The sequence below is a fragment of the Neolamprologus multifasciatus genome, chromosome 18, assembly GCF_963576455.1.
Source record: "Neolamprologus multifasciatus chromosome 18, fNeoMul1.2, whole genome shotgun sequence".
Lineage (NCBI taxonomy): Eukaryota > Metazoa > Chordata > Actinopteri > Cichliformes > Cichlidae > Neolamprologus > Neolamprologus multifasciatus.
This window is the reverse complement of record NC_140456.1, coordinates 10,462,457-10,489,755: the sequence shown is the minus strand read 5'-3', so window position 1 is coordinate 10,489,755 and position 27,299 is coordinate 10,462,457. Positions and strand designations below refer to the sequence as shown.

General features: G+C 42.9%; 1 protein-coding gene and 1 long non-coding RNA gene across 2 annotated transcripts in view; both read right to left on the bottom strand.

Annotated features, from left to right (window-relative positions):
- Positions 1 to 27,299, bottom strand: part of ak5 (adenylate kinase 5) — a 118,855-nt gene that overhangs the window by 74,584 nt on the left and 16,972 nt on the right. Inside the window, exon 6 of the mRNA XM_085141446.1 lies at positions 9,301 to 9,492. Coding sequence (XP_084997572.1) covers positions 9,301 to 9,492 — 192 coding nt within the window. The remainder of the gene's footprint in view (positions 1 to 9,300; positions 9,493 to 27,299) is intronic.
- LOC146497382 (uncharacterized) lies at positions 12,183 to 27,298 on the bottom strand. The gene is made up of 2 exons (XR_014870876.1): positions 18,097 to 27,298; positions 12,183 to 18,037 (listed from the first exon to the last, which is right to left on the bottom strand). It is a non-coding gene; the product is annotated as an uncharacterized LOC146497382 (long non-coding RNA).

Here is a 27,299-nt window from a genome sequence, read left to right as displayed (position 1 = left end):
AAGAAGGTATTTAACTGAGAGCCATGCTAGGCTCAGGTGAGACTCTGCTGACCGTCTGCCCCGCGGTCATGCAGGCTCTCCACAAGCTTGGTTTTCTGTTCTTTGTGTGTTTGGATTAAAGAATGTTAGCTACCGCTCACCGCTCGTCTGCAGGCTTTATTTAATGGAAAACTTCCACAACAGTAGCATGCCATGTCTCAAAGTTCAGATCACGGCACGGCAGCACGGCACACTGATCAGACTTTGGCATTAAATTATTTTAAAAATCAGTGAAAGCAAAATTCACGTGGCTAAAAATATTGTGATTTTGTAGTCTGCTGATGATGGGCGGCTAACTGGAAGGCTTTCTATTGTCTCTGTCAGTTTTTAAGCGTGATACAAGGGGCTGTTGAGATAAATGGAATAAAAAATCTATTTGGCCTCTTTATACTCAGATTATGTTGGTTCAGTGGAGCACAAAAGGTCAAGGCTTAAAGAGAAAAATACATTTTCATCCTTCACAAATGTCACTGGAAAACAGACAAACCCACTCTACAGATCTCCTCCGGCTGAGAAGATAGAATTAACTTGTATTTATTATTTGAGCTCTTCATCAGTGTTTCTTCTGAACAACCAGAACTCCTCAACACTTTTTGTGGATGGATGATGTCCCTCTTTTTAAAAGCACTTCACTTTTTTCCTGTTGGACTCATGGTGCTTACACAGAATTGTGAAGTATGAATGCTTTATTCTGTGATCAAACCAGAAAAAAACTTGGCAAGATTAAACAAACCTTTATTATTTTTCTCAACATTTTACTTTTTGAATGTCATACCCTTTCTGGTGTTATTTAGTTATGTCTAGATGACTGGAGGCATCAAACGGTCTCAATGCCAACTGCTATTTAAGTCATACTTACATTTCCACACTATGGGTTCAAGTTTTTAATGCACTCTATCCAAGGCCATTTATTATTGTCCTTTTTTTGTAGTTTTCCTTTGCTATTTCCCATTCTTAGAGTTTTAACGCTGGTATGTACCATTTTGTTCTGTAATGCATTGCATTGATATAAAAAGATTCTATTTTTTTATCTAGAGCTTTTCTTAGGTACTCAGTCTGCAGCGCTTTGATGAAAAATGAGGACACAAGGATTGTTTGTGTATTGTGTGTCATGGTCCTGGGTCGGTGACCCAGCGCTTTCAGTTGATGATTATCACTTTCTAGTTTTTTCTGATCTTGTATTGGTTGTTGGTGTTTGGTTGTGTTTATTTTCCCTACCTGCGTCTCCCTCGGTGCTCTGTTCATGTCCTCGTGTTGTTATGTAAAACAGTCTGTGTGTTTCCTGTTTTACTTTGTAGGGTTGTGTCTCGTTATGTCCATTAGTTCCAGCTGTGTCCCCTCCTGTGTGCCATTTCCTGATTACCTGGTGTGTGTATTTATAGTGGGTGTCGGTCTGTGTTCGTTGTCGGCTCGTCTGTGTTTCATGGTGTCCGTTCCTCGTCTGTGTCTCTCTGCCTCCCACCCCATTCGTATGATCTCAGGTTTGTTATTTAGCTCACCCAGTTTAGGTTTATGTTCTGTCCTGCCCTCGGTTCTGTTATTTGTGTACTGTAAATACTCTCCCCTCACTGCCTGTTTTGCCACTCCACCACTTGTAAATAAACCTCACTCGAATCACCAGTCGCTGTCTGCATTTTGGGTCCTCCTTTCCTCCACACCACACGGCTCACCCCGCCAGCCGTGACAGTACGAGCCGACCACAAGATGGATCCAGCAGCTTTGTCTGGGGAGAGCGACCTCGCACGCATCCAACGCCTGATGGACTGGGTAACCCACACCACCAACGCAAGTGCGAAAGTGGTGGGGTTAAAAGCCATCGAGGCAATCCTGGAAGGGAATTCCTACCTCTGCCAGTTCGAGGGACTTTCGGACTTAATTCGCAACCTGCATAAAGCCCGGGAGGTGGTGCAAGCTCGGGAATCCACAGACTTTGTCCAGCAGCAGCGGACTACGGCCGCCCCGGAACAGCCACGTCAGCTTCTCCCGCCGGAGGTTTTGCCCGGCCCGCCGGAGGTTTTGCCCGGCCCGCCGGAGGTTTTGCCCGGCCCGCCGGAGGTTTTGCCCGGCCCGCCGGAGGTTTTGCCCGGTCCGCCGGAGGTTTTGCCCGGCCCGCCGGAGGTTTTGCCCGGCCCGCCAGAGCCGTCCGCAGGGAGGAGGCGACGATCGCGCCGTCGGCGCGTCACCCCACAGCTGGATATTAGGACTATAGCACTGCAGGCTGTGGTGAGTGGAAAAGACAATAATCACGAGCTTTCAAATTTAAGGACTGTTTATTCTGGGGCCGTTTTCTGTGCTGCCAGTGAGGATAATGGTGTTTTCCCTGGCTCGCCTGCAACTGTCGTTAATAAGATTGTGTTTCCTGAAGCTCAGTTGGCTGCCCAGCCTGAAGCTCAGTTAGCTGCACAGCAGCCACCAGCTCAGTTAGCCGCTCAGTCGTCATCTCCGTCACATCCAGCCTCACGACCCATAGCCCAGTCAATAGCTCAGTTGGTCGAAGACTCATCAGCTCAGCCACCAATTCAGCCATCATCTTCACCAACTCCTCCTGTACAACCAGCTAGGCCAATTCAACCCATAAAGGACAGTTCAACAACTTCTTATTCCAAGCAGAGAGACAAACCTAACAACAATGAAAACACTCCTCAAGAGCTGGCCAGTTCTGAGACTGAGACGCACTCCAGGGCCTCCCCAGAGGCTGGGTTTCAGCCGCCAGCAGACTCTGGACCCCTGGAGGTAAAGAAGCCAGCTGAGGACTGCACCCGGCTGTCGCTGCCTGAGCTGAGTCAATGCTCGGTGCAGCTGCAGTCAGCTTTGTGTTTGCCAGAGGCCCGTGCGCCTGCTGGTTCTGATTTGTTCCTGCCAGAGGCCTGTGTGCCTGCTGGTTCTGATTTGTTCCTGCCAGAGGACCGTGTGCCTGCTGGTTCTGATTTGTTCCTGCCAGAGGCCCGTGCGCCTGCTGGTTCTGATTTGTTCCTGCCAGAGGCCCGTGCGCCTGCTGGTTCTGATCAGCTGGTTCTGATCTGTTCCTGCCAGAGGTCTCCGCGCCTGCTGGTTCTGTTCTGCGCCTGCCAGAGGCCTCCGCGCCTGCTGGTTCTGTTCTGCGCCCGCCAGGGGCCCCTGTGCCCGCTGGTCCTGAGACTATTCTCGCTGGAGGGCCCGAGGAGCCCGTCCAGCCCCCTGTCCCGTCAGCTGGAGGGCCCGAGGAGCCCGTCCAGCCTCCTGTCCCGTCAGCTGGAGGGCCCGAGGAGCCCGTCCAGCCTCCTGTCCCGTCAGCTGGAGGGCCCGAGGAGCCCGTCCAGCCGCCTGTCCCATCCGCTGGAGGGCCCGAGGAGCCCGTCCAGCCTCCTGTCTCGTCAGCTGGAGGGCCCGAGGAGCCCGTCCAGCCGCCTGTCTCGTCCGCTGGAGGGCCCGAGGAGCCCGTCCAGCTGCCTGTCTCGTCCGCTGGAGGGCCCGAGGAGCCCGTCCAGCCCCCTGTCCCGTCAGCTGGAGGGCCCGAGGAGCCCGTCCAGCCTCCTGTCCCGTCAGCTGGAGGGCCCGAGGAGCCCGTCCAGCCTCCTGTCCCGTCAGCTGGAGGGCCCGAGGAGCCCGTCCAGCCGCCTGTCCCATCCGCTGGAGGGCCCGAGGAGCCCGTCCAGCCTCCTGTCTCGTCAGCTGGAGGGCCCGAGGAGCCCGTCCAGCCTCCTGTCTTGTCAGCTGGAGGGCCCGAGGAGCCCGTCCAGCCGCCTGTCTCGTCCGCTGGAGGGCCCGAGGAGCCCGTCCAGCCGCCTGTCTCATCCGCTGGAGGGCCCGAGGAGCCCGTCCAGCTGCCTGTCTCGTCCGCTGGAGGGCCCGAGGAGCCCGTCCAGCCCCAAGACTCGCCAGCTGGAGGGCCCGGGGAGCCCGTCCAGCCCCAAGACTCGCCAGCTGGAGGGCCCGAGGAGCCCGTCCAGCCCCAAGACTCGCCAGCTGGAGGTTCAGGAGAACCCAGCCAGCTTCCTGCCTCGTCAGCTGGAGGGCCCGAGGAGCCCGTCCAGCCGCCAGCTGCAGCCTCATCATCCTCACCGGCTGCCGCTTCATCCACACCGCCGACAGCAGCAGCGGCTTCATCCTCGCCAGCTGCAGCCTCCGTGTCTTCATCCTCGCCAGCTGCAGCCTCCGTGTCTTCATCCTCGCCAGCTGCAGCCTCCGTGTCTTCATCCTCGCCAGCTGCAGCCTCCGTGTCTTCATCCTCGCCAGCTGCAGCCTCCGTGTCTTCATCCTCGCCAGCTGCAGCCTCGGCTTCACCCACGCCGTCGCCTGGTCCAGCTCCGGCTTCACCCACGCCGTCGCCTGGTCCAGCTCCGGCTTCACCCACGCCGTCGCCTGGTCCAGCTCCGGCTTCACCCACGCTGTCGCCTGGTCCAGCTCCGGCTTCATCGTCGCCTGGTCCAGCTCCGGCTTCCGTTTCGCCTGGTCCAGCCTTTGCATCAGCTTCGCCTGGTCCAGCCTCTGCTTCCGTCTCGTCTGGTCCAGCCTCTGCATCAGCCTCGTCTGGTCCAGCCTCTGCATCAGCCTCGTCTGGTCCAGCCTCTGCATCAGCCTCGTCTGGTCCAGCCTCTGCATCAGCTTCGCCTGGTCCAGCCTCAGCATCCGCCTCGCCTGGTCCAGCCTCTGCATCAGCCTCGTCTGGTCCAGCCTCAGCATCCGCCTCGCCTGGTCCAGCCTCAGCATCCGCCTCGCCTGGTCCAGCCTCAGCTTCCGCCTCGTCTGGTCCAGCCTCAGCTTCCGCCTCGTCTGGTCCAGCCTCAGCTTCCGCCTCGTCTGGTCCAGCCTCAGCTTCCGCCTCGTCTGGTCCAGCCTCTGCCTCAGCTTCCGCCTCATCTGGTGCTGCAGGGGCCACGCCACCTTCAGGTCCCAAACTGCCGCCTCGACATCGGCGGTCATCTGCCAGGCCGCTTGTTGGGCGTCATCGTCGATATGGACGTCCTCCCAAACGCCGCCGCTACCTTCCGCGCGGCCGGCCTCCGGACTTGTGTCGTCGCCGCCGTTGCTGTCCGCACGGTCGGCCGCCTGACTTGTTTCCCCGTCGCCGCCGCTGCCGTGTGCACGGTCGGCCCCCTGACTTGTTTCCCCGTCGCCGCCGCTGCCGTGTGCATGGTCGGCCCCCTGAATTGTTTCCCCGTCGCCGCCGCTGCCGTGTGCACGGTCGGCCCCCTGAACTGTTTCCGCTTCGCCACCGCTGCCTTCCGCGCGGTCGGCTTTTGAATCTGTGTCTCCAACGTAGCCGGCCTCAGAAGATGCATTGTCCTGGACTTCTGAGTTGTCAGCCTCCGGGCCGGCCTCCTGAACTGTGTTTTGTTCTTGGACTCCGGCATGTGTGTTTTTGTTTTGGGCGATTCCCTTGGTTCGCTGGAGCTTGTTTTTGTTTGGTTGTGGTCCCTCCGTCCTGGGCCCCCGCCGCCCGCCCTGGGTTGGTTGTCTGTTTTTGTTTTGGGCTGTCTGGAGCCAGCCCTTGGAGGGGGGGTACTGTCATGGTCCTGGGTCGGTGACCCAGCGCTTTCAGTTGATGATTATCACTTTCTAGTTTATTCTGATCTTGTATTGGTTGTTGGTGTTTGGTTGTGTTTATTTTCCCTACCTGCGTCTCCCTCGGTGCTCTGTTCATGTCCTCGTGTTGTTATGTAAAACAGTCTGTGTGTTTCCTGTTTTACTTTGTAGGGTTGTGTCTCGTTATGTCCATTAGTTCCAGCTGTGTCCCCTCCTGTGTGCCATTTCCTGATTACCTGGTGTGTGTATTTATAGTGGGTGTCGGTCTGTGTTCGTTGTCGGCTCGTCTGTGTTTCATGGTGTCCGTTCCTCGTCTGTGTCTCTCTGCCTCCCACCCCATTCGTATGATCTCAGGTTTGTTATTTAGCTCACCCAGTTTAGGTTTATGTTCTGTCCTGCCCTCGGTTCTGTTATTTGTGTACTGTAAATACTCTCCCCTCACTGCCTGTTTTGCCACTCCACCACTTGTAAATAAACCTCACTCGAATCACCAGTCGCTGTCTGCATTTTGGGTCCTCCTTTCCTCCACACCACACGGCTCACCCCGCCAGCCGTGACATTGTGTCTCAACAGATTCAGGATTTAACTTCAAAATGAAAAGTCTTTTTTTAATGTGTTTTCGGACAAAAGAAGACCACAGAATGCAGTTGGGCAATATCAGCCTTTGATGATGATTAAAGTAGGCATAAATCTATATTAGGTATTGATGGTCTTTTGACCACACAGCCATGTAGCTATGAAGCTGAGGGAGCAGAGCCACCACTGAGAATAAATCAACACATTGCATTGTTATTTTTAATTCTAGAGGAATAAATAATTTCAATTAAAACTGCAGCTGTGACACATGAATGCTGGTAGCAGTGAAAAAAAAACACCCTATAACTATTTTGCATGTTGCTATTTTTTCTAACACCTTTCTCACCTTTTTCTCATCTTTGGGTTTTTTGGGGGAGGTGTTTTGTTATTGAAGTGGAAAATATTATGAAGTGTATTGATTTCTTCTGCAGCTGTTATGACCTGCATTATGACACACCATCAGAGTTATGACTCTGATGGTGTGTGAATAGTGTCTTTTCCTCCCTCTTCTGTGTCTGGCTGAAAACTTAGGGTACCTACTTTGAATTGAGATCCTATTATTCTGGTCTGGGAAAACTTTCTTATTAACACATTTTCTTCCTGTTTATGTCAAAGAGAAGTGTAAAAGGTCTTATGTTTTCTTTTGGTGGTGGGTAAACTAGGTGTCTTGATGCATGCTCAATAATGAGAGACTAAAGACGTCAGTTGGATGAGCGATGAAACATTCGTTTCACTGAAAATGCTGCATCCAGGTGACGAGATAACGTCTAATTTTCTTTGATTTCGTTACCTGGATTACTGGGCTTGCATCCAGGTAAACTAAGGGTTTTGAAAATGTTGTGTTTACTATTTTGGTCTTTCACAGGAAGTGGGGATGAGGGGAGTCACTTTTACATTATGCTCTGGTTTCCCCTTGTCAAAGCCAGGGGAATTGTCCATTTTGCTTTTATTACGGTAAGTGAGGTAGGTTATGTTTTCGCATATTTCTAGTTGACATTTATCTGGAAAGTTTTTCACGTTATTGCTTGTAAGCAAGAGCATCACTAGAGAGTAAAAGCAGTTTTCAGCATCTTTCAGCAAAATGAGTCCACAGTTTTCAATCCCAGTGACATGCATGGTGCTGACCAGGAGCAGGACCATGCTAATCTTTTACTGTCACAAGGCTGAGCACCATGAAATTGTCTCCCCTGATGAAACTATAAATGTGGAGTCCCACTGTACTGTCCTTAGGCCTCTGATGGAGAACGTTCAGTAGTGAAAATGACGCAAACTGGAATGGGTGCCAGCGCACAGTACATTAAAAACTTGCCAGATTTGCAACCATACCATTTCATCCACGTTGCAGATATATTAATGACACCTTATACGTGATGTGTCTTCCACCATTTTTCAAGAAGACTGCAGCACAGCAACGCACTGCACACAGGGGGTCGACAAGATGCAAAATTTAGAAGTCATGAATACTTTAAAACCTGTTCTTCTTTCTGCTCCTCTCCCCACAGTCCAAAGAAATGCAGGTTATTGGATTTGAAACAAACAAACAAAAAGCCTGTTATCTCTCTGACAAACAGGCTCGCTGAGTGCAGGTAGAGTGTATTGAAAAAGAGAGAAAAAGCAACACCGAATCAGAAATGAGATTCAAGAAGTGTGATGAGATAGAACAGCTGGCCAGAAAAAAAAGAAAATAAGCAGAGCATAAAAATAGCTTGCTAAGAAACTGGAAAAACATAACACATGAATTAACAAAGCAAGCAAATTAAATGGGAATATGTGTAGAGCCAACCCCTTAATGACGCTGATGTTTTCACTGTTACCTGAGGTGACAGGAAGCAAAAGTTACATAATCCTTCTTTTTAGTGTTGATATGAAAATCCAGTGAAGGTTATTCTATGCATTTGATTTGAAGAAATCCCAAGACAAAGATCCAAATCCATATGAATGCAAATAAAGTCTCTTTCTTGCAATAATACAGTAGAGAAGTTATTCAGTATTCCCTCTGCTTCAAAGAAGACGACACTGAGCTGACACTCAGACAGATCAATAAGACTCCCACCAGAAGAGTGGGCTGCTGACTGCAGGAGCCAATATCTCTATTTGCACTCAACTCACACATGCCAAGGGTAACTCAATGCCACTTTGCACCAAGCCACACAATCAGATAAATATCCCAGAGGTCTCCAGTTAACACTGAAATCTCTGTTTCAACAGCAGCAGTCTGGATTTCAGCTCCAAACAATCAGAAACTAACTGACACAGGTTGGAAACGTACTTGACTTTGAATGCACGCTCCTGCTGTGGTGAGAGTGGTAAGAATGACAATGAAGATCTTGGGTCATTTTGACAAAATCGCTATGCACAGGCCTACATCTATGCATCCAGGCAAGCCCTGTCAGACAGAAGGATAACACTGACCTACCAAGCATGGTCAGGCCTTTCATTCAGACTATATCTCTGCAGCTATAAAATAGATTTCTAATTTTGTGCACACTGTCTCAACAACTTTGTCTTAACAGACTTTGTTTTAACAAATATCAGGTGGATTTCTTTTAAGAGGACTAATAAAGTCCTCATATAAAGAGTTTTTACCAAGCAACCTCATTGGAACAAAAATGGCATTTGCTCAGCCCTGTTGTTTATGATCACGGAAACAATAGCTTTTTTTCCCAAGTTGCATCCAAAGAGAACTTTTTCTTCATTTTATTGACCTGGCATTAAGACTTGCCCAGTGGGAACAGTCTCATCAGATGCTGTGGTTTTTAAATTGCCTGCAGTCATACATGGTGGTGATTCAAGGTGATGTAATGGTTAACTTTTGAGGTTGGTTCTGGCTCCATCCGCCTTTCTATGTGGGTTTGGCATAGCTGTGACTTACTGCCACAAAAAACGAACAATTTTAGGTTCATTGGTGATTCTAAATTGGCCGTAGTTGTGGATGTCACCATACAGGGTTGCGTCTCTCTGTGAGAGCACTGTGCGGTGTCTGGGATAGGCTCCAACTCTTGTGGAAACTGGGGCTGGGTAAGTAGTTAAGAAAAATAACGAATGGATGGATGATTATGTGAATGTCAATTCTGTGCCAGCTGGAAGCCGTGCTCACCCACCCACCACCCTGATCTCCACATCCTTTGGTTTGAAGTGCTGTATGAGTCTCTCTAAAAATGGGTTTTTCGGCAGCCTTACCGTAACAATAAGTCCCCTTTCCTGGAAGTATTTGACCAGAGGAATGGTGTTTTGTTTGAAGTTGGTCAGGCGGCGCTCAATGGCCTTGGGGTTGTCGTCAGGCCGTCCCTGCTGCTCGGCTCGTTTCTGCAGCCTCTCCTTCAAACGGTGGTTAGTGCAGGCCAGGAACACCACAAGGTCAGGAGTACAGATCTAGCGGGAGAGAAGAGAATATATTAACCAATACTGTAAATACTTTACCTCTCATAAAAGTCTTCATTTATATGTGATGTCCATAATTTGACCCTGTGGAACCTCAGAGGTGCTGACTCTTTCAAATCTCTGCGGTCCACCCAGGTCAGCCTCATTTTTAAATTCAGTTCACTCAGGTCAAAATGATAAAAATGCAACTCATTCAAAAATAAAAGACCTGATCTTTCTAAGGTCTGAAGAGACAGTATATATACAGTGGGTATATATAGTGTGTGTACACAGAAATAGTTCCTGCTTTTGAAATAAATCTACTTGAATTCCACTGGAATTCATTGCTTTGAGGATTTCAGTTTGTCACGTAGAAAATAGCCTGCGGCTGCACCAGCGACGCCACAGTTTTAATACAGGTGGGATTATGACTCAGACAGGTTAATACTGTCCCCCCTCAAAAGAAGATGAGCACATAAGCTGCCACTCAGAAAGCTTTTCTTTGCATTATTGCTTTTGTGTAATGAACAGAGGAGCATGAAATCATAGATAAACTCAGCAAAAAATTAGCATCTTTTTTGAGGGATATAATCCAACAAGCAGCAGTTTTCATAATCATGTCAGTGGTTCTGTGTGTAGACAGGAGCCCATTTGGATTTAACAGTTCAAGATAAATAACCCCATATCAGCCATATGTAAACAACACTATGATTGCTCTTACATACATTTGCGTATATAGATCACCACTGAGTGTTTTAATGCCATTAGTAATTACCAAAATATTTTTTTATGTTTCTCTAATGGTTATTCTGCCAGTATGGACAAGCTCTTTTATTGAAGCGATATTTGTTAATGGTTAAATATAATGATTGTTGTTATCCATGAATTTTCCGATTTATTTTTAAAAAAAAAGTAGGTGGCAGCAGGTGGTCTTTTGACAAAATCATGCTTTGATTTAGATTTTTTTTTGCTGTTTCTAATGATTGACAACAAATAAGACTGCAAATAAGGAGTAATAAGATCACATTCAACTTCTCTTTGTGGTTATCAGGCTTGTAATTTATCTGCCTCAACAGCCCAGCTACAGAACATCCAAGCAGCCAGTGCATAAACAGAAAAGTCATCAGAAAAATCCTTATTGTAAAGTTCAACGTTCAGTTTAAAGGATGTGGTCTGTGGTGCTCATGACCTGTTTTGTAATAGAAAAAGAAAGGTTAGTGTGCCAACTGAATTTGTGTCATTTAAACCTTTACAGCCTTGCAACCAAAAAAGGAGAGCGTAAGCAGAGCTAATCTTTTGAGCTCAAAATGCTGCAGTTGTCACTATGTACAGTCGGTCAGCTCATTGTAATGAGTATGCCTGCCTCATAGTCCTTGCAGGTGACTATTTGCAATGTGCCCAGAACAATGAAGCACTGTCCCGTGAGTACATAAGGCCTAAATACACTAAGCAGTTAAAATTCAAGGATAACACAGATCAATTTCATGTGCTTTGGTGCAATTGAAAGTACACTGAAGAGACAGCAGCAAGGTAACACTCATTCAAGCTGCACAGGCAGAGCAGCTACAGTATGTACTGTCACACGAAGGTTTGGAGCACTACTCAAGCCCTACAAAATAAAATCCAGCAGGCAACTTGTGTACTTTTTTCTAGCCAAACTGTCTTGTGGGCTTCAGATACTGTTTCGTTTTCATGCCATCAGTAGTGACAAGGACAGTAGCACCAAGAAAAACTCGAAAAAATATCAGTCAGGAGAAAGCAATGGTCTTTTGCACTCCCTCCAAAGCCATTCTCTTTTTGGGGATGTCCTTGTTTTTGTACCTGTTGTCACTTTCATATGCAAAGCAGGTAAAATGGATTCACAATATTTTCTGCTTCCTAGCAGGACAGGATTATCCCTAAAATTTAACTGACTTTGTGTTATACTGTGAAGTGTTTTTGAGCAGTGTTAACCATACAGTATAACAAAATGTGGCTGTCATTGACCAGAAATCATCAGAGCGTCTTCTTATTTAAAAGAAGACTAAGTCTTCATTAGGTTAAAGTTCTATAGTTAAGTGCCTAAAATGTTAGGTACTGACTAAAACACATTTAACAGCTACTCCACCCTGTAAAGTGTGTAACTAACAAGTGCAGACATACCGTATCTGCCGGCCATTTAAAGATCACTGAAGGATACTTTTATCTGCATGACGTAAAGCATCATCAAAGTCAGGCAATTTAGTTTCTATGGTAGTTCTGACCTCCTCAGGTGTGACTCACAGAAGCGCTAAATATCCTCCTCGTCTTGTACCTGACAACCCACCACCAGTGGGAACCTTGCACTATATAAAGCCTGCACAGCAGTTTATAAGTTGTCTTGTAGTTTCCTCCAGCTTGTGTTTCACTTTGATGAAATGGACTTGATGAACACTCCAGAGTCTGCATTTTATCTGGCACAATGCCAGAGAACTAAAAATAGTCTGAACGACGATGCTTATCGAGGCACATGCCACTCCGGCAGTGCGACTCGGGCTCGAGTCTTATAGCCGCTGTTTGCTACGAGAACGTTTTTAGATAGATCTTTATTAAAATGGTTGTCCTCACGTCATACTGGAGTAAAAAGACATCGTGTCAGGCTGTTTCAATGCAGTTCAGTAAGTGAATCTATCTGTTTTGCTTCAAGGCCAGGAAGCATGTGGAGGCTTTCTTTCCAACACGCACTCATACAGAGTCCTAAATAAAGTGCATAAGCAGGCTGATGCTGACCTGATGGCTGTGCCAAACATCACTGCTAATAACCTTTTAGGGATGTTCTGCTAAATGCACTCGATTGAAGGGAAAACAACAACAAAATCCAAAAAAAAAAAAAGGTTTTGAAAAAAACGATGGCTGCAATTGACGCAGCTTCCTGTTGTGCTGCAATGGAAAGTTAATATCTATCACAGAAGGTACATGTAGCATACAGGTTGCTGTATGCTAACAAATGGTTTTAGCATTTAAGGATTTTTGTTTGTTTGTTGTGATTGGATTTGTGTGCCATTTTATTAGGTTTTGTTTCTGGTTTATTGAGATAAGAAACTGAATCTTGTTTCATACTTTTTCACATAATACTGCCTTACACAAAGAAACAGTTGAATATGGGCTCCAGTCCAGAGTGAACTTGGCTGCCTTGAGTTAATTTCATTCTCCTCTTCCTTTCTAAACATATGTAGCTGTAGACTATCAGGCGTCTCCATCTGTCTGTATAGACCCAATTGTTCTCAGGTGGTTTCCTCTTCATCCGCCCTGCATCTCTCATGGAGAGGAACAAATTTTAAATCTTTGACGTCTCCAGGAGCTTTCTAACCTGTCTAAATGAATAGAACAAGACTGCATACTTTAAATAAATGTCACCATATATACTGTAGAAACTGGAGGATGACAACCGATTGCAGCTGATTCACTCGGTCTATAAAAGTCACTAAAATGAGGAAGCTGTCCAACAGAATCTCAAGTAAAAACCCAAAATATTTTCCAGGAACACTAAAGCTGGCATTTTATTTTCTTTAAAAATGATGAATTGAAGATAGTTGCAGTTTCATTTCCTTTTATTTAACTAATTGCATAATGGGCTAATCCTTTAATTTTTCATTGCGTGCATTCTGCTGAACCTCAGTTAACATTAATTTTTATTGTTATACTGAGTCTTGCAGTTATTTCCTTGATTCACTGGATAATTGGTCTATAAAGCATAATAAATTATGCCAACTACATTATACCACAGAACATTGTGGTCGTCTTTAAACTCGTCTCATGTCCAATCAAGAGTTACAAAATTCTAATTACTGCATGTGTGTTTGAAACACCCTCCATTACATTTACAAATTGGGCACTTTAGTACACCTTATTAGAAAGTACTGGACTGAGTATTATTTAAAGCACCTTGAGGCAACTGTTGTTATGATTTGGTGCTGTAAAAATAATACTGAATTGACTGAGATCTGGTGACTATGGAGTCCATTTGAGTACGTGAACTCATTGTCATATTTAAGAAACTATCTTGAGATGAACTGAGCTTTGTAAAATCAAGACTTAACAGACCAGGACTTGTTTTTAGTTTTTTGTTGTCTAGCTGAAGCTGTGTGACCCGTCCCTTAGTTTCCTGTTAGCTGATAAGAGTAGAACAAGGTGTGGTCCTCTGCTGCTGCAGTCCATCTGCTTCTGCAAGTTCAGAGATGTTATTCTGCACAGAGAACCGCTGCTCTTTATCAGACCATCCTCTGTAAACCCCAGACATGGTTGTGTCCGGTGTATCAGCAGTTTGTGAAATGCTCAGACCAGCCTGTCCAGCACCAGCAACCACATTCAAAGTCATTTATTTACATTTCTTCCTCATTCTCATGCTTTATTTGAATTTTTGCAGGTCATCGTACACAGATGAGTGTATACAAAACCAATAATGGCAGCAAATTCTAATTCTTGAGACCCATGAAATATGAAACATTGGACACTTTTCCTTAAGATTTTTTTAATAGATGATAAACAAAGAGTTCAACTAATCAATCTGTTACTGGGATAGAACAGAAAGCTGTCAAAAGTATGTGTGCTTTTATTTAAAAGATGATTTCTGCAACCATTAACTCAGGTTCATAACCAGCAGTGAGATTCCTTTTGAAAATCGTATTTTTTGATTTTGTCACACAGAAAACTATAATGCCAACAAAGAAGAAACTTCAGTCTTTAACTGTAACCTGCGCAGATTCTGTAAATGTCACCCACCCACTTATCTTGCATATTCACAGTGGTTATGTGTCTAGATGGAAATTCACAGAAAACAAATTGTTTTTGGTTTTTTTGCTGCGGATGAAGAGAGCGGTGTAAGCTTGCTAAAAGAACAATTACATAACGTTAGTTTTTTTTCTTTTACTTCCCCTTAGACCAGGGAAGTCTCTGTCTTGCAGGAGGAGGAAGATAAAGAAATGCGCATTTGTAATACGCAGAAATTAATTATTCTCAGAGCAGAAAGTTGAGTTTCTCTCTGTTGTTTTTATAAGAACGAGCACTTACTGCAGTGTAGCTGCTGCTCTTTTTGCACTTTTTAAATACCCGGTATGATGGATGAGTATGGATTTACGAGACAAGATTCATGCAGGAAACTGATCGATAAACAATCAGAGACTTACGGTAGACACCCAAAATTGTGATTGATGTTCCATGACTATTTAAAACCAAAGCTGATAAATAGGTAGATGTGTGTGTTTAGGATTTAGGGACCTCTCCTAGCCAACTGACAGTGGCAAATAAAGAGACTGGCACTTTCATACTCAATAGGAGTATTTGCTAAATGGCTTGATGGGGCGATGAAGGGATAGATGGTCTCTCTGGGCAGCTATAAAGAGAGCAGGATTGCTGTGGTGGCCCAGAGGAGTTGCCCATAAATGGCTGCTGTGATGCTGAAAAGGGCAAAGTAGCAGCATGGGGTGAGTAATGAAAATGGATGCTGCAGGCCCTCAGAGGATCACTCAGTTGTCCCCAAGCTCACAGGCTCCCAGGCAATGTGGGATCTGAAAATAAAGTGCTGAACCTTTCAGAATATGAAGCACAAAGCAGCACTGAGCCTGTCTGAAAGTATCAGAGTCAATTTTATCTCTTTGAAGGTCTCTTTACAACCAGATCAAACGTAATCAAAGTTTACAGATACTCATATTAAATGTGTGCACTGTCTCAAATAACGAGATCAGTGTTTGTGCAGATAATCCCTGTAAACCAAGAGCTCAGACTTCAGGCTGCTTTAAACATAAGGTTTCAGACAGTCGTTTCCCCACTGCTGTGAGTGCAGAAGCCCCTCCCACCTGCTGTTCCAACCTTCTGTTTATGAGTGGCAGCCAATTAAAATTCCTCGTAAGGGGAAGACGGGAGGAAGGGAGGGGCGCTATATGGATTGCTTCAGACAATTCGTATAACCTTAATAGGCTTAGTTTATGAACCTCAGTGTCCAAAAAATCTACTATGCGAGTTGAGTTTTTTAAGAGAGGGTAAAAGATGATATCAGATTGGCGAATCATCGATCAAGTATACAGTTTCAGGCGTATGATTACAGTATCAAGCACAGAAAGAGTGATAACTAAACAGCTCTTTGTTTATCGTAAGAGACGTGTGTTTTTTAGTCCTAGACCATATCCTGTATTTGTCTCCCGAAATAGCCATGTTCATGTAAACAACACAGTTGTAGGTGTAGCTGTATAGTACTGGCAGAGGGAAAATATTCTTCAAGAGAAGAATGTAACAAATAAAAAACATTTTTAGCCACTCGATTGTGAAGATATCCAGCAGACGTTCGCAGCTGACAGATCCGGTTTTTGAATTGTTCTTGAGATAAAAAGAAATAATTTGGGGATATCTATTTTGTAATCTTTGAGATAAAATAAACAGTTAATAATTAGATGTCATGGTTTAACTAAATAATATAATGCCTATGTACATCTTTTACCATATAAAATACTCCTTCATATATTGTCCACGTTTTGCCCATGTCTATATGTAGAAGTCTTAGGTAGCATCTTTGTGGTCTTGAGTTCTCTAGGTTTTCTGATTGTCTTTCAAAATATTTCTTCGGACATTCATATACAAAGGACATCATGGGACGTTCAGCCGAATGGAGTGCTACCACATTAGGTGGTACTGCACTGTAATGTAAAACAAGTTGAGCCGCATCGTGACGCCTCAAAACTACTGTTAGTACTTTACAACACCATCTGGAAAGTGTCTGACAAAGTGCTTCTTTTTGTTGTTGCATGGGGCAGCACAGTAGGGCACCAATGCCCTACTGTGCTGCCCCATGCAACAACAAAAAGAAGCAGGTTAACACTGTTGCCTCATAGTAAGAAGGTACTAAATTCCACTTTCTTCCTACCAGAGTCCAAAGACGTTAGTGGGGTTAGGTTAATAAGTGATTAGTGTGAGTGTGAATGGTTCCCTCTCTCTCTGTGTTTGGCATATTTGGATAGTAGTACTATATTATATTGTTTGAATAATTCCTACATTAGATTCCCAGCATTCTGCTTTGCTTAAAAGCAAACCAGAATACACAGAAATACCACAGGTATTTCCAGGTAATTGTCAAACATTAAAGTTTGCTTTAATAGGTTATTACATGGTAAATAGAAACTGGCAGTTTTGCATTTTCCAGCTGTTTACTGCTTATTACACAGAAACTATTATGGATGTTTCCATTTATTAATGTAGAGCATTAAACATAATATTTACATTCTTGCTTTTAAGCAAAGCAGAATGCTGGGAACCCAAGGTAGGATCAACTCAAGAATAATAATATAGCAATAGTATCCAAATATGCTTAAACATCATCCAATATTAATCTTATTAATATGAGGTTATTGCAATCTAAACTGATGTTTACCTGAAACACTTCAGTGTGTGCATCTACTCACAGACAGCTTAAACACTTCCAGCAAACTGGCTACAAACTGCCTGCTGCTGCTCCCAGATGTCAGTTAACTGCTGCACATGACATGGAATCGCATGAGTTACATTGTGCTCTGATGTGACTGCTGAATGATGCCAAATAAGTTATGTAAAGATGCTGAAAAGGCAACTGGAAACTCAGCTATATATTTGTTGATTTCAATAAAAAGAAAAAATACACGGTATCCTGCACCAAAGACGCCACGTCCCAGTGTCTCCCAGGATTACAGACCTGTGGCACTGACTTCCCTTCTCATGAAGACCCTGGAAAGACTCATCCTTAACCAACTCTGACCTATTGTCAGGTCACATCAGGATCCCCTTCAGTTCACTTACCAGCCCCGTCTCGGAGCTGAGGACGCCATCATCTACCTGCTCAATCGTGTCTACGACCATCTGGGGAAGCCGGCGAGCACTGTGAGGGTCACATTTTTTGACTTTTCCAGTGCGTTCATACCATCAGGCCAACATTTCTGGGTGATAAGCTGACAGCGATGCAGGTGGATGCCTTTCTTGTGTCTTGGATTGTTGATTACCTGACAGGAAGACCACAATTTGTGTGTCTTCAACATTGTGTGTCTGATAAGGTGATCAGCAACACAGAGGCACCACAAGGGACTGTCCTCTCCTCTTTCCACTTCACCCTCTACACCACAGACTTCAGCCATTGGACAGAGACCTGCTGGCTTCAAAAGTTTTCACCAATGTTGTGGGGATGGAACTGGACTCCCTTAAGGTGGTGTCGGCGAGGCGGATGTTATCCAAGATAAGGACAATGCTGGACAATACCTGCCACCAACTCCATGACATGCTGGCCAGTCACAGGTGCATGTTCACCGAGAGACTGAGATTAGCCAAATGCACCACTGAACGACACAGGAAATCATTCTTGCCTGTGGCCATCTCCCTGTACAACTCCCCCATCTAATGCATAGATTTACAGTTTAGAGTAAAATGTCAATCATATTGATATTTAATCTTTGTAATATTCTGGATATTTATAAGTGAGCTGTTTGTATATATTAGAGCTATTTCTTATATTTTGTAACTTTGAAATATATATTTTTTATTTAATTCAGTTCAGTTTGTTGCTGTACTCATTGACTTGGAGCAACTGTAACCACATAATTTCCTTCCGGATTAATAGTGTGTTCTGATTCTGATGAAAAGCACCATTATTTTTTTCTCTCAGTGTAAAACGTTGTATTGTATAAAAAATGACATCCTCGAGTTGATCCCATAAACAGTCCACTGAAGGGTAGACCTAAAGGAACACCTTCGAAGAAATATGATTCATTGTTTAACATAAAAAGGTTCCATGTCTGAAAAGTGAAGTCAGAAGTGCCGTAAACCTGCATTCTTTTTAAGTCAGAAGGCGGTGACTCCTCTGGTTGCAAAGAGACGTCTATTCAGTCTGTCAGCTTGTTGATCTATGATCTAACTAAATAACATTGGCTCATTTTATAGACTATCATTCTCTTTAGAGTCAAGGGGAAAAAAACCAGAGCGCACCAAACCTCAAACATTAATTCCTGTAAACTCATTGCACCACAAACCCATTTGTTCTCATTTGTATGCCTTACCCTTCCTTCACTTTTCCCCTTTTTGTCAGCCTCTCTGACACATATCGGGAAATTTGCCAGGCTGGGAGCCACTAGAGATTTTCAGTTAGACCTCTGCCATACTTTACCCTCTGCTGTAGCTCATCAATAAATGAGTATCATTCATATTTTGGGTTGGGGTTCTTGCTAGTGAAACATCCCTACTGGCAAGAAGAGACTAGATTTAGACAAGTGGGTGGAGTCCATCCATAGACCATACAGATCCACTGCACTAATAGACACCTGCTAATTAGTGTTAAATAGGATTCAAATGAAATACTAAGAAATTTTACTCTTGAAAAGTGGACTATAGAATTCTTGGGCAGCCTTGTAGTACAATCAGCTATATTTAAATCTTAAAAAAAAAAATAGAAACACCTTAAATGCAGTTGAGAAGTTAATTGAATTGGCTTGTAGTCTGGTCGCTGATCATAACAATAAAAGCTTCAAGCCTTAAAACAAATACTGGTTATTGTAAACCCCAGGCCTGCCGCATGCTTGCATTAATATCTAGGTGGTCACCAGCTCACATCCAATCATTAAGGACTTTATGAACCGTTTCTGAGTGGTTGCTAAGACACACTTATAAACAAAGCTGCATGGATATCTACCTTACGTAACATCCAGTAGACTTTCTCTAGTCCTGATCTAACATCAGTGTCCCTTTACAAACCGCCGTAAGCTATTTTAAATGACACTTAAATAACATTCTGACAATAAAAAAATTTGAATCAGCTTAACTGAATTTCGGAGACTGCTGCTTATGAAAAGCGGTGATTTATAAGACTTCCGGGCCGTGAATGTGAAAATGCCTATTAACACACAAATGTGTGGCAACATAGATGAGTTAGCCAGCGACTGTGAGTTTACTGAATTGTTTACACATTAGCAGATGTGATCTGCTCCATGTTTGGAACAGCTGGAAACACACTTATAGCTCAGCTTTGAGATGTATCAAAGAAGGGAGGAGTATGTGATTGTGTGGGTGTTGCCTGGTTAGCACTGATTCTCTGCACGAGCCAGCCACATGTATCCTCTTGTTTATGTGTTTTGTTTCCTCCGGCAGCTTTCAGACAGGGAGCTCGTACTGAGTGGAATCTGCCGTCAGGCGCAGCGGACCGGGGAGACGACAGCAACCTCATTATGAGCTATTATTACACCCAAACTTGGCCTCTTCACAACAACAGGGAGAGAGGGTACAAAAACCAGAGAGGCAAGACGATATAACAAAGACATTCGAGTGGGTTAGATATCCACAGTGGTTACTGTGATGGACCCACAGAAACCCCTCACAATGCCTGAATGCTTGTTGTTCAATAAATCTGGCATACTTGGAAAATCATCTTATTATCTAATCAGAAGTTCACAACTGTGGAAATGTTGTTCTCTTGTGAGAAAAAAAAGAAAAAGATCTTAAGGGACTTTCAGGTAAAAGTTAAATATATAAAACAAAACTAAACTGTATGTTAATCTGTGACCTGAACGAAATGAAAGTAATATAAAATAGTGCAATGAATAACACTATCTCATTACAACGCTCTGCTGAGAAACCTTGGGTTCTGGCATTTGTGTGAAATTTACTTTCACATACCGTATACCCCAGACTAGTCCCTCACCCCACAGTCTCCCCCATTGGGGAAATACATCTTGAAGCAGTGCAGAAATCCACAAAGAGCTCAAAGCTTTGACACGGCCTTGAAACTTGCCAGATCCCAATCTAATTTAGCATCTACCCAGGTCCTGTCTCCATGCGTCGACCAGGACAGTTTCAAAGTTGTGGCTGACTGGTGCATATTTAAAGCTTCTAAGATGCTTCTACGATACTTTCTGCACAGCTGGCTGCAGAAAGAAAAAGCTGTGGATCACTTTTTATATTACAGTCGTTACTAAGGAATTTATTGAGCGCCATGGCCGACCTAATTCATTTATCGCTGATGAGTAGCAAAAATACACAGTTGAAGATTAATATATATAAGCAGTGATGATTTGTATATAGATATATATACAGAGCATTTTCTAACTAATTCCTAATGAGCTATTTTAAAGTATCATAACATCATGTATAACTAAACTACAGTAAGTTTCCCAAATAAACCAAAGACAGTCCAGAAAAATACTCAGTGACATAATTAACTAATGAGCTATTACTTTTTTATGGAAGCTGTTCCAGAGACACCCAGGATTACCTCTGAAATATTATTTTATAGTCTGTTCATACACTTCATAGTATTTTATATCATGGTTTTTATTCAAATTTGCTGACTATGAGGTAGTTTTATAACCGAGTGTGAAGCTCAGGTAGTAAACTCAGCATTGATATATCATATCCGTTTACCTGTAAGTTGATTTAGCGATAGAAAGCTGCTTATTTATACTTCCAGAGACACAATCAGACTTGCTTGAGTCATGTCAGGGTGTGTTTGGTGAATACAAGTTCAGTATTATCTTTTAAATGAAATGCTTTTTATTAGATGTTTCACAAGATTCACAAGTCTGTGTCAGCTCAACAAAAAGAATACAGTGCAGCCCAAGCGTGGGACCAGAGGCAGTTAAACAAAGACGAAGAGAGCGGCAGCTTGAACTGCTAATTGTCTGTAGGTTTGACACTCAGAGTGACAGTGATCGTGTTAAACTTGTTTTTAACTGAGTCGGTAGCACACTGTGACTAATGCCATGCAACTGAAAACAGAAACGGTGACGTCTGGGATGACAAAATAAAAACTGTTTTGGTTTGTGCTCGACTTCATGTAAGCATGTTTTTATATATTAAGTATGGTTGTCTCTTTCTTCTGTATTTATAGGTTATATCTTTTTGCATGCACTCATGTGCTAATGCACATTTGTTGTGTGTCACAACCATGTGCGTTCATGCACTTTCATGCTTTGATCTCTTTGCAGTTTTATGCATTTGCCTGTTTATTTCACTGTACATGTAAATACAATTTTGCATATTTCAGTGTGTATGAAGCACATTTGCTTGCGTGTCTGCATATAAAAAAAGGCAATAGGAAAACATAGTGCCAGAGACAGAAATGGTCTTTTGGACCATTTGTTACCCTAACTGAAGAGAACAGCCTCTGTAGAGCCACATGACTGGCTGTGGCTGTCTACAATGACAAGCCATTTGGATGTGTTGACTGGAAAGATGACGAGATAAAGCTCCACACTATCTTTCAGTAAGTGGCGCTTTCAAAAGAGTCCCATCTGGTTTACCCTGCAGGAGCCCAAAAAACACAAATTTAATCAACCATTCTGTGCTTCTGCAGTTTTGTAGAGAGTACTAACACTGTTTGATAGTTACAGAATATTCACAGGCTGCATCACAGCTTCCTTACGTGACACACCGACAGCACATGCTGTCATTGATTGAGGCACTTGCTGCTGCACTGATCATCAAACCTGGTGAAACACCTTTTGGTGCAATCTTATGTCCAAAGGTACAGCAGAGTTGTTGCTGGACAAATAACAAATCACACTGTGAGAATTGTTCAGACCTCACAGTTTTTCCATAAAGAATCAAAAAATATTTCCAGCAGCAACAAGAAAAAAAAGGTTGCCTTATGTATTAAATTTGCGGTAAAATGTTTGATAGAAAGGCCAAAAAGTTTTTTTTAATTAAAAGTGTTTTTCAGGTACATTGAGTATCTTCATGGTACATCCAATAAAAACATAACCTTTGAGAAGGAGGTAATGTTTTTGGTAATGTTTGCATGTGTGGGTGTGTGTAACTGTTGACACGATAGCTTGAAAAGTTTTAAAGTAATTCTGATAAAACTTTGTAGATGAGTAGAGCGGGGTCATGCTAACAATCCATGCCTTACATCCACCAAGGACTTCAAGGTCAACTTATTGATCTGTTGATCGCATAACTTGCATCATGCATCAACACAGAAATAAAACGGCATTAAGTTGAAATCAGTCTATCATTAGTCAGTTTCCTACTGAATGGAGTCAAGCTGGCAATTATATGCAATCTGTTTGTAATAATACTGTATAATAAATGAGCAGGAATTGCAAATCTGGTCTCGCCTGTTCTGAATCAATCTACATAAACCAAAGTTCACAATAAGTATTGCATTCAGAGTCCAGCTGAACCATCATCAATCTGAAACAGAATAATAATAGAATGTGACATGAAGCTGCAGGATCTTGTGTTTGGTGTCTTTCTCATGTTTTATGGCCCAAAAAAGTAATAAAATAAATGAAAAAGTAACATATAATATTCTTGTATGATATACTGACTTGGTGGTGACAAGGTGAGACTTTAATCATTCTTTTTTGTAAAATGTCTTCTTGAAATGTTAATCCTTTCCAAGTAGGACTTGAAAGTCTGATATCCTTCCGTCTTGTTCCCTGTAATGCAGCTAAAATTGCTGACATTACAAGGTCAGGATTATCTTCTACTGACCTCAAAAGGCCCTAAACGGCTCTAAAAGTCACTCAGCGCTCATTAAAAAGCTGATAAATCTTAAGTGAGTTTAATAGTGATTAAGAGCATTAGTCCCACTAAAAGCAATCGACTGTTTTGTGACACACAATTGGCCACTCAGCTGTAGAGCCGGACTTTCCATTAGAAGCTCAGAGGGGAAAAAAAGCATACACAAGCTGTATCCCAGCGTCCATGTTTCCAGAACATTTGTACTATTTATCATCTTCATATCAACCCTGATGTTTTCAAAAAGGGAACAGCATGGTGGTGTGGCTGTAAGCCTCACAAGCAAGAAGGTTCTGGGTTCGAATCCAGTCTGGTGTCTCTCTGTGTATTCTCCCTATGTGTGTGGGGGTTCTCTCCAGGTACTTAGGGTACTTAGTACTTAGTTGATTATTGTAAGTTGGATGTAGGTGTGAATGTGATTATGAATGGTTGTCTGTCTCTATGTGTTTGCAATAAACTGGTAACCTCTGTAGGATATACCCTGCCTCACCCTGGGATAGACTCCAGCACCAGAATTGGATAAGTGGAAGAAGATGGATGGATGGCTTTTCAAAGCATTTCATGACTTCCCATAAAATTCCTTCTTTAAGTACTGCAGTTTCTAGAAGATAAAGCCAAAAAAACATCATCAACTTCCTACTTTGGTCAGGTGCTTGATAATGCAGAGACCATGAACCAGTCTGCCAGTCAGAACGTCTTCAGAGTTCCTGCTCAGTGAGCTGTTACCTGTTCATTTGAAGAACATTGAACAGTAGCAGGACAGCAAAATGGTAAATAGCTGATCAGAAGCTTGATAAGGCCTGGTGTGAACTTGAGGTCCGTGATAATGTCAAATATCAAACACTAGGTGGGGAACGAGCAAAAAGGCAGACACTGTAGAAACACTGACTGGTTGTATTTTGAATGAATTTTTTTTTTTTTTCTGTTTTAATAATCAAAGAGAAAATAAAAATTACACAAATTAGTTCAATCAGTACCTTTAAAAACTGATCTCTTTAACATTGAACTCTGCCTCTCAGCAAGAATTTCATAAAACTGGAGAGAGGCAGAAAGGCAGGAAAAGGAAGCACCAATAAACTGGACCTGAGAAAAATAACTAATGCCAACTACACTCCCATAATTCTATCACATGGAGTGCAATAATCAGCTCAACAAGTACTACAACACCATAAATGAAAAATAATGATGGGAATGTAGTAAAAGAACTGATGACATCAGCTTCCAGCATTACAAAAAAAGAGAGAGAGGACCAAAAACATCTTTCAGTGTTAATTTGTCTTAGATTGCAGCGAAATAAGTAAATTGCACTCTTTTAAAGGACCCAGTCATAATATTCTTAGTGAACAATTTACCTGCTAACTTGGATATTTCTGCCATGTTAGAGTTTATTAATGAAAAGAGCCAGAGGACGCTGCTCGCAACGCATTAAGTTGAGTCTGTGCCTCAACACTAAATTCCCACACCAATGACAGCAATGCACCATTAGAGTTGTTACCACAAGCATCCACTTATCCACTTTTAACAAATTGCAGCTTTCTAATGGAAAATAGATGCAAAAATAAACTTTAATCAAAGGCAATTGGAAGAATGCCAATTTGGATGCGACAACTTAAATATTTAAGTCTTAAAAACCCTCATAATGGCCTGTAGTCGCTGTGTAGCTCCTGATATTTAGCATATCAAACTGACGTAGATTTACTAAAAACCACTAAACCATGATACGCTCAACTCTTTTAGTGTTGGAGATGAACTAGAGGAAACGGTCGGTGTGTCGAGAACAACCAGCTCATTTACATACTTGGCTTGTAGCAGGTGCCTACTTGAATGACTCTTTGTGTGTCAGACACACAGACAACAATTTTCACTGTGTCTCCCTGACAAAATAAACACAGTGACTTTGAAACTCATCTGGTGGAGCATGTGTGCCTGTTAGTCACAGACTGAAACAAAGGAAAAACATAGAAATATAATGTTGTCCCATCTACAGCAGAGTTAGGAATAGAAATCTTGAAATTTGAATCAAGACAACAAAATAGCAATGGTGATGTGCGCAGTTAAATTAACAAACAGATGTAATTGTAATTAGTTATTTAATAAAAAAATGTGTCATTTGATTACAGGCACTAATCACAACGCCGCCAAGGAAGAACCAAACACTGCAGTTCCTCAAATGACCACTTGATGCTTTGATTGAGTAATTTAATAATATATATATTTTTAAACTTTACATATGAAATAAATGTTTTACAAACTGGTGCAAGAAACAGTTTTAATCTTTGTATCTAATGTCTCTAGCACTACTATTTGTGCTATAGACGTTGTGCTGGTCGTTGTGTCCTTGGGCAAGACACTTTACCCTACCGCCTACTGGTGTTGGCCAGAGGGGCCGATGGCGCGATATGGCAGCCTCGCTTCTGTCAGTCTGCCCCAGGGCAGCTGTGGCTACAACCGTAGCTGCCTCCACCAGTGTGTGAGTGTGAGAGTGAATGAATAGTGGCATTGTAAAGCGCTTTGGGTGCCTTGAAAAGCGCTATATAAATCCAATCCATTATTATTATTATTATAGACATTTAAATGGTTTTGGAAAGTTAGGGAGACAGACTTTATGGGGATATTTGATGTATCACAGCAGCACAAAGCATTCACAAGGTGTGCATTTCACATTGCTGTAACTCCTCAGCCATTTTAGCCCAGAGGTAAAAATTTAAATGGTTCGTGAAAGATGAGAATTATTTTGTAATTTTAATTAGTCAAAATTAGAAAATACACCCAGGCACCCTGTGTAATACTTGGGTGATAAAGGGTTAAGGCTTAGAGTTTTTTCACTTTACCTAATTTGCATCACTGAACTGACTCTCTCGAATGAGTTTATAGTGTTGGTTTGTTTCACAGTATGATTAATGCAAATATGTGACAAATAAACTGAACGAATGTGTTCTTAAGCTGTTAAACTGAAGCACAGTTTTCACCCCTTGTTCACAAATAAACTGGCCCAAACTGTCTTTTACTGCTCCAACCAATCTATGTCTGAACATGAGCAATACATAGGTTGCCCAATCGGGAGTGAAAATCTCTGTATATTGTAGGCAACATTTTGTCTTATATTAATGCATACAAATGTCATATGCAGTGCAATCAAATTTCCCCACTGGGGCAAATAAATGAATAATAAAATCCATGCTATTCGATCCTTTATTTTAATATATTTGGGTGCCACTGGATGTAATGCTGTGTCACTACTCCTGCTTTATAACAACGCAACTGCAGCTGTGGGCATCTTGTTTCAATAGACTTGCGCTTCAAATTAGGAAGCGTGTCATCAGTGACTGTAGCTCATTAGAAAAGAAGGATGGAAAATGCCCTTCGTTCACTTATACTTAGAAATGCTGCTGACTGCGAGCTGCAATCATTAATAAAACATTTTTCAGTATTTCCTTTCCTGTATTGCTCAAATATTATATCATTTTGAGGCCATGTTACCCACCCCCACTAACAGACCCTCAAGAAGTTTGTGCTCTAGTTTTGCTGTGTGGTAGTCTAATATTTTTCAGTCTGTTGCTTAGTGCTAATGAGAAGGCATCTGCCAGAAAGTCTGTGGATACTGCTTGCCAACCAAGCTTGCTGTCATTAGCCGATAACTTACACAGTTTGCACACAGTATAAAGATAAAATGCCCCTTGTGCGATCAAACACAGCAGTTATGAAAGGGTTGTTGTGTACTGCACATGAAACAAAGTGACTCTTTTATATATAGAGTCAATGAAACATGAAAGCAATTTTCACAACTCAAAGAAATATAAAATTGTCTAGCAAATCTCCAAACACAAAAAAGACTCTTTATGTTTGCAGATTAGATGTGACAGATAGTTTAAGCCTAAAGGCTGCAAAATTAAGATTTATGTAAAATGACTTAAGTTACAAACATGAAAACAGCATCTGAACCCAGGATGAACAAAGCAATAGAAAAGCAATAGAAAAGGGTGTCAAACATAAGGCTCAAGGGCCAGAATTCGCTCGGCAAAGACTCCAAGCTGGCCCACTGGACACCTTTGGAAAATGTGAAGAACAGTCTCAGCATTAAGCCAACAGAACCTTTTCTTTAAATTTACACATGTATTTCTAACAGCTTTAGCCAAAAGAGTCATGCTGACAGAATTATTCAGTTACTGCAGCAGCATTTATTTAAATGCTGAAATTGCTCTTTGTTTTTCTTATGTAAAAATAACTCAGGGATTAAATGTGGAGTTAAGCCTAATTACACTGACAGAAAGAGGAGTTTTACTGGTCTGGCCCACAATGTAAAATAATTTGGACATTCGTGCATTTGAGGATAAATGAGA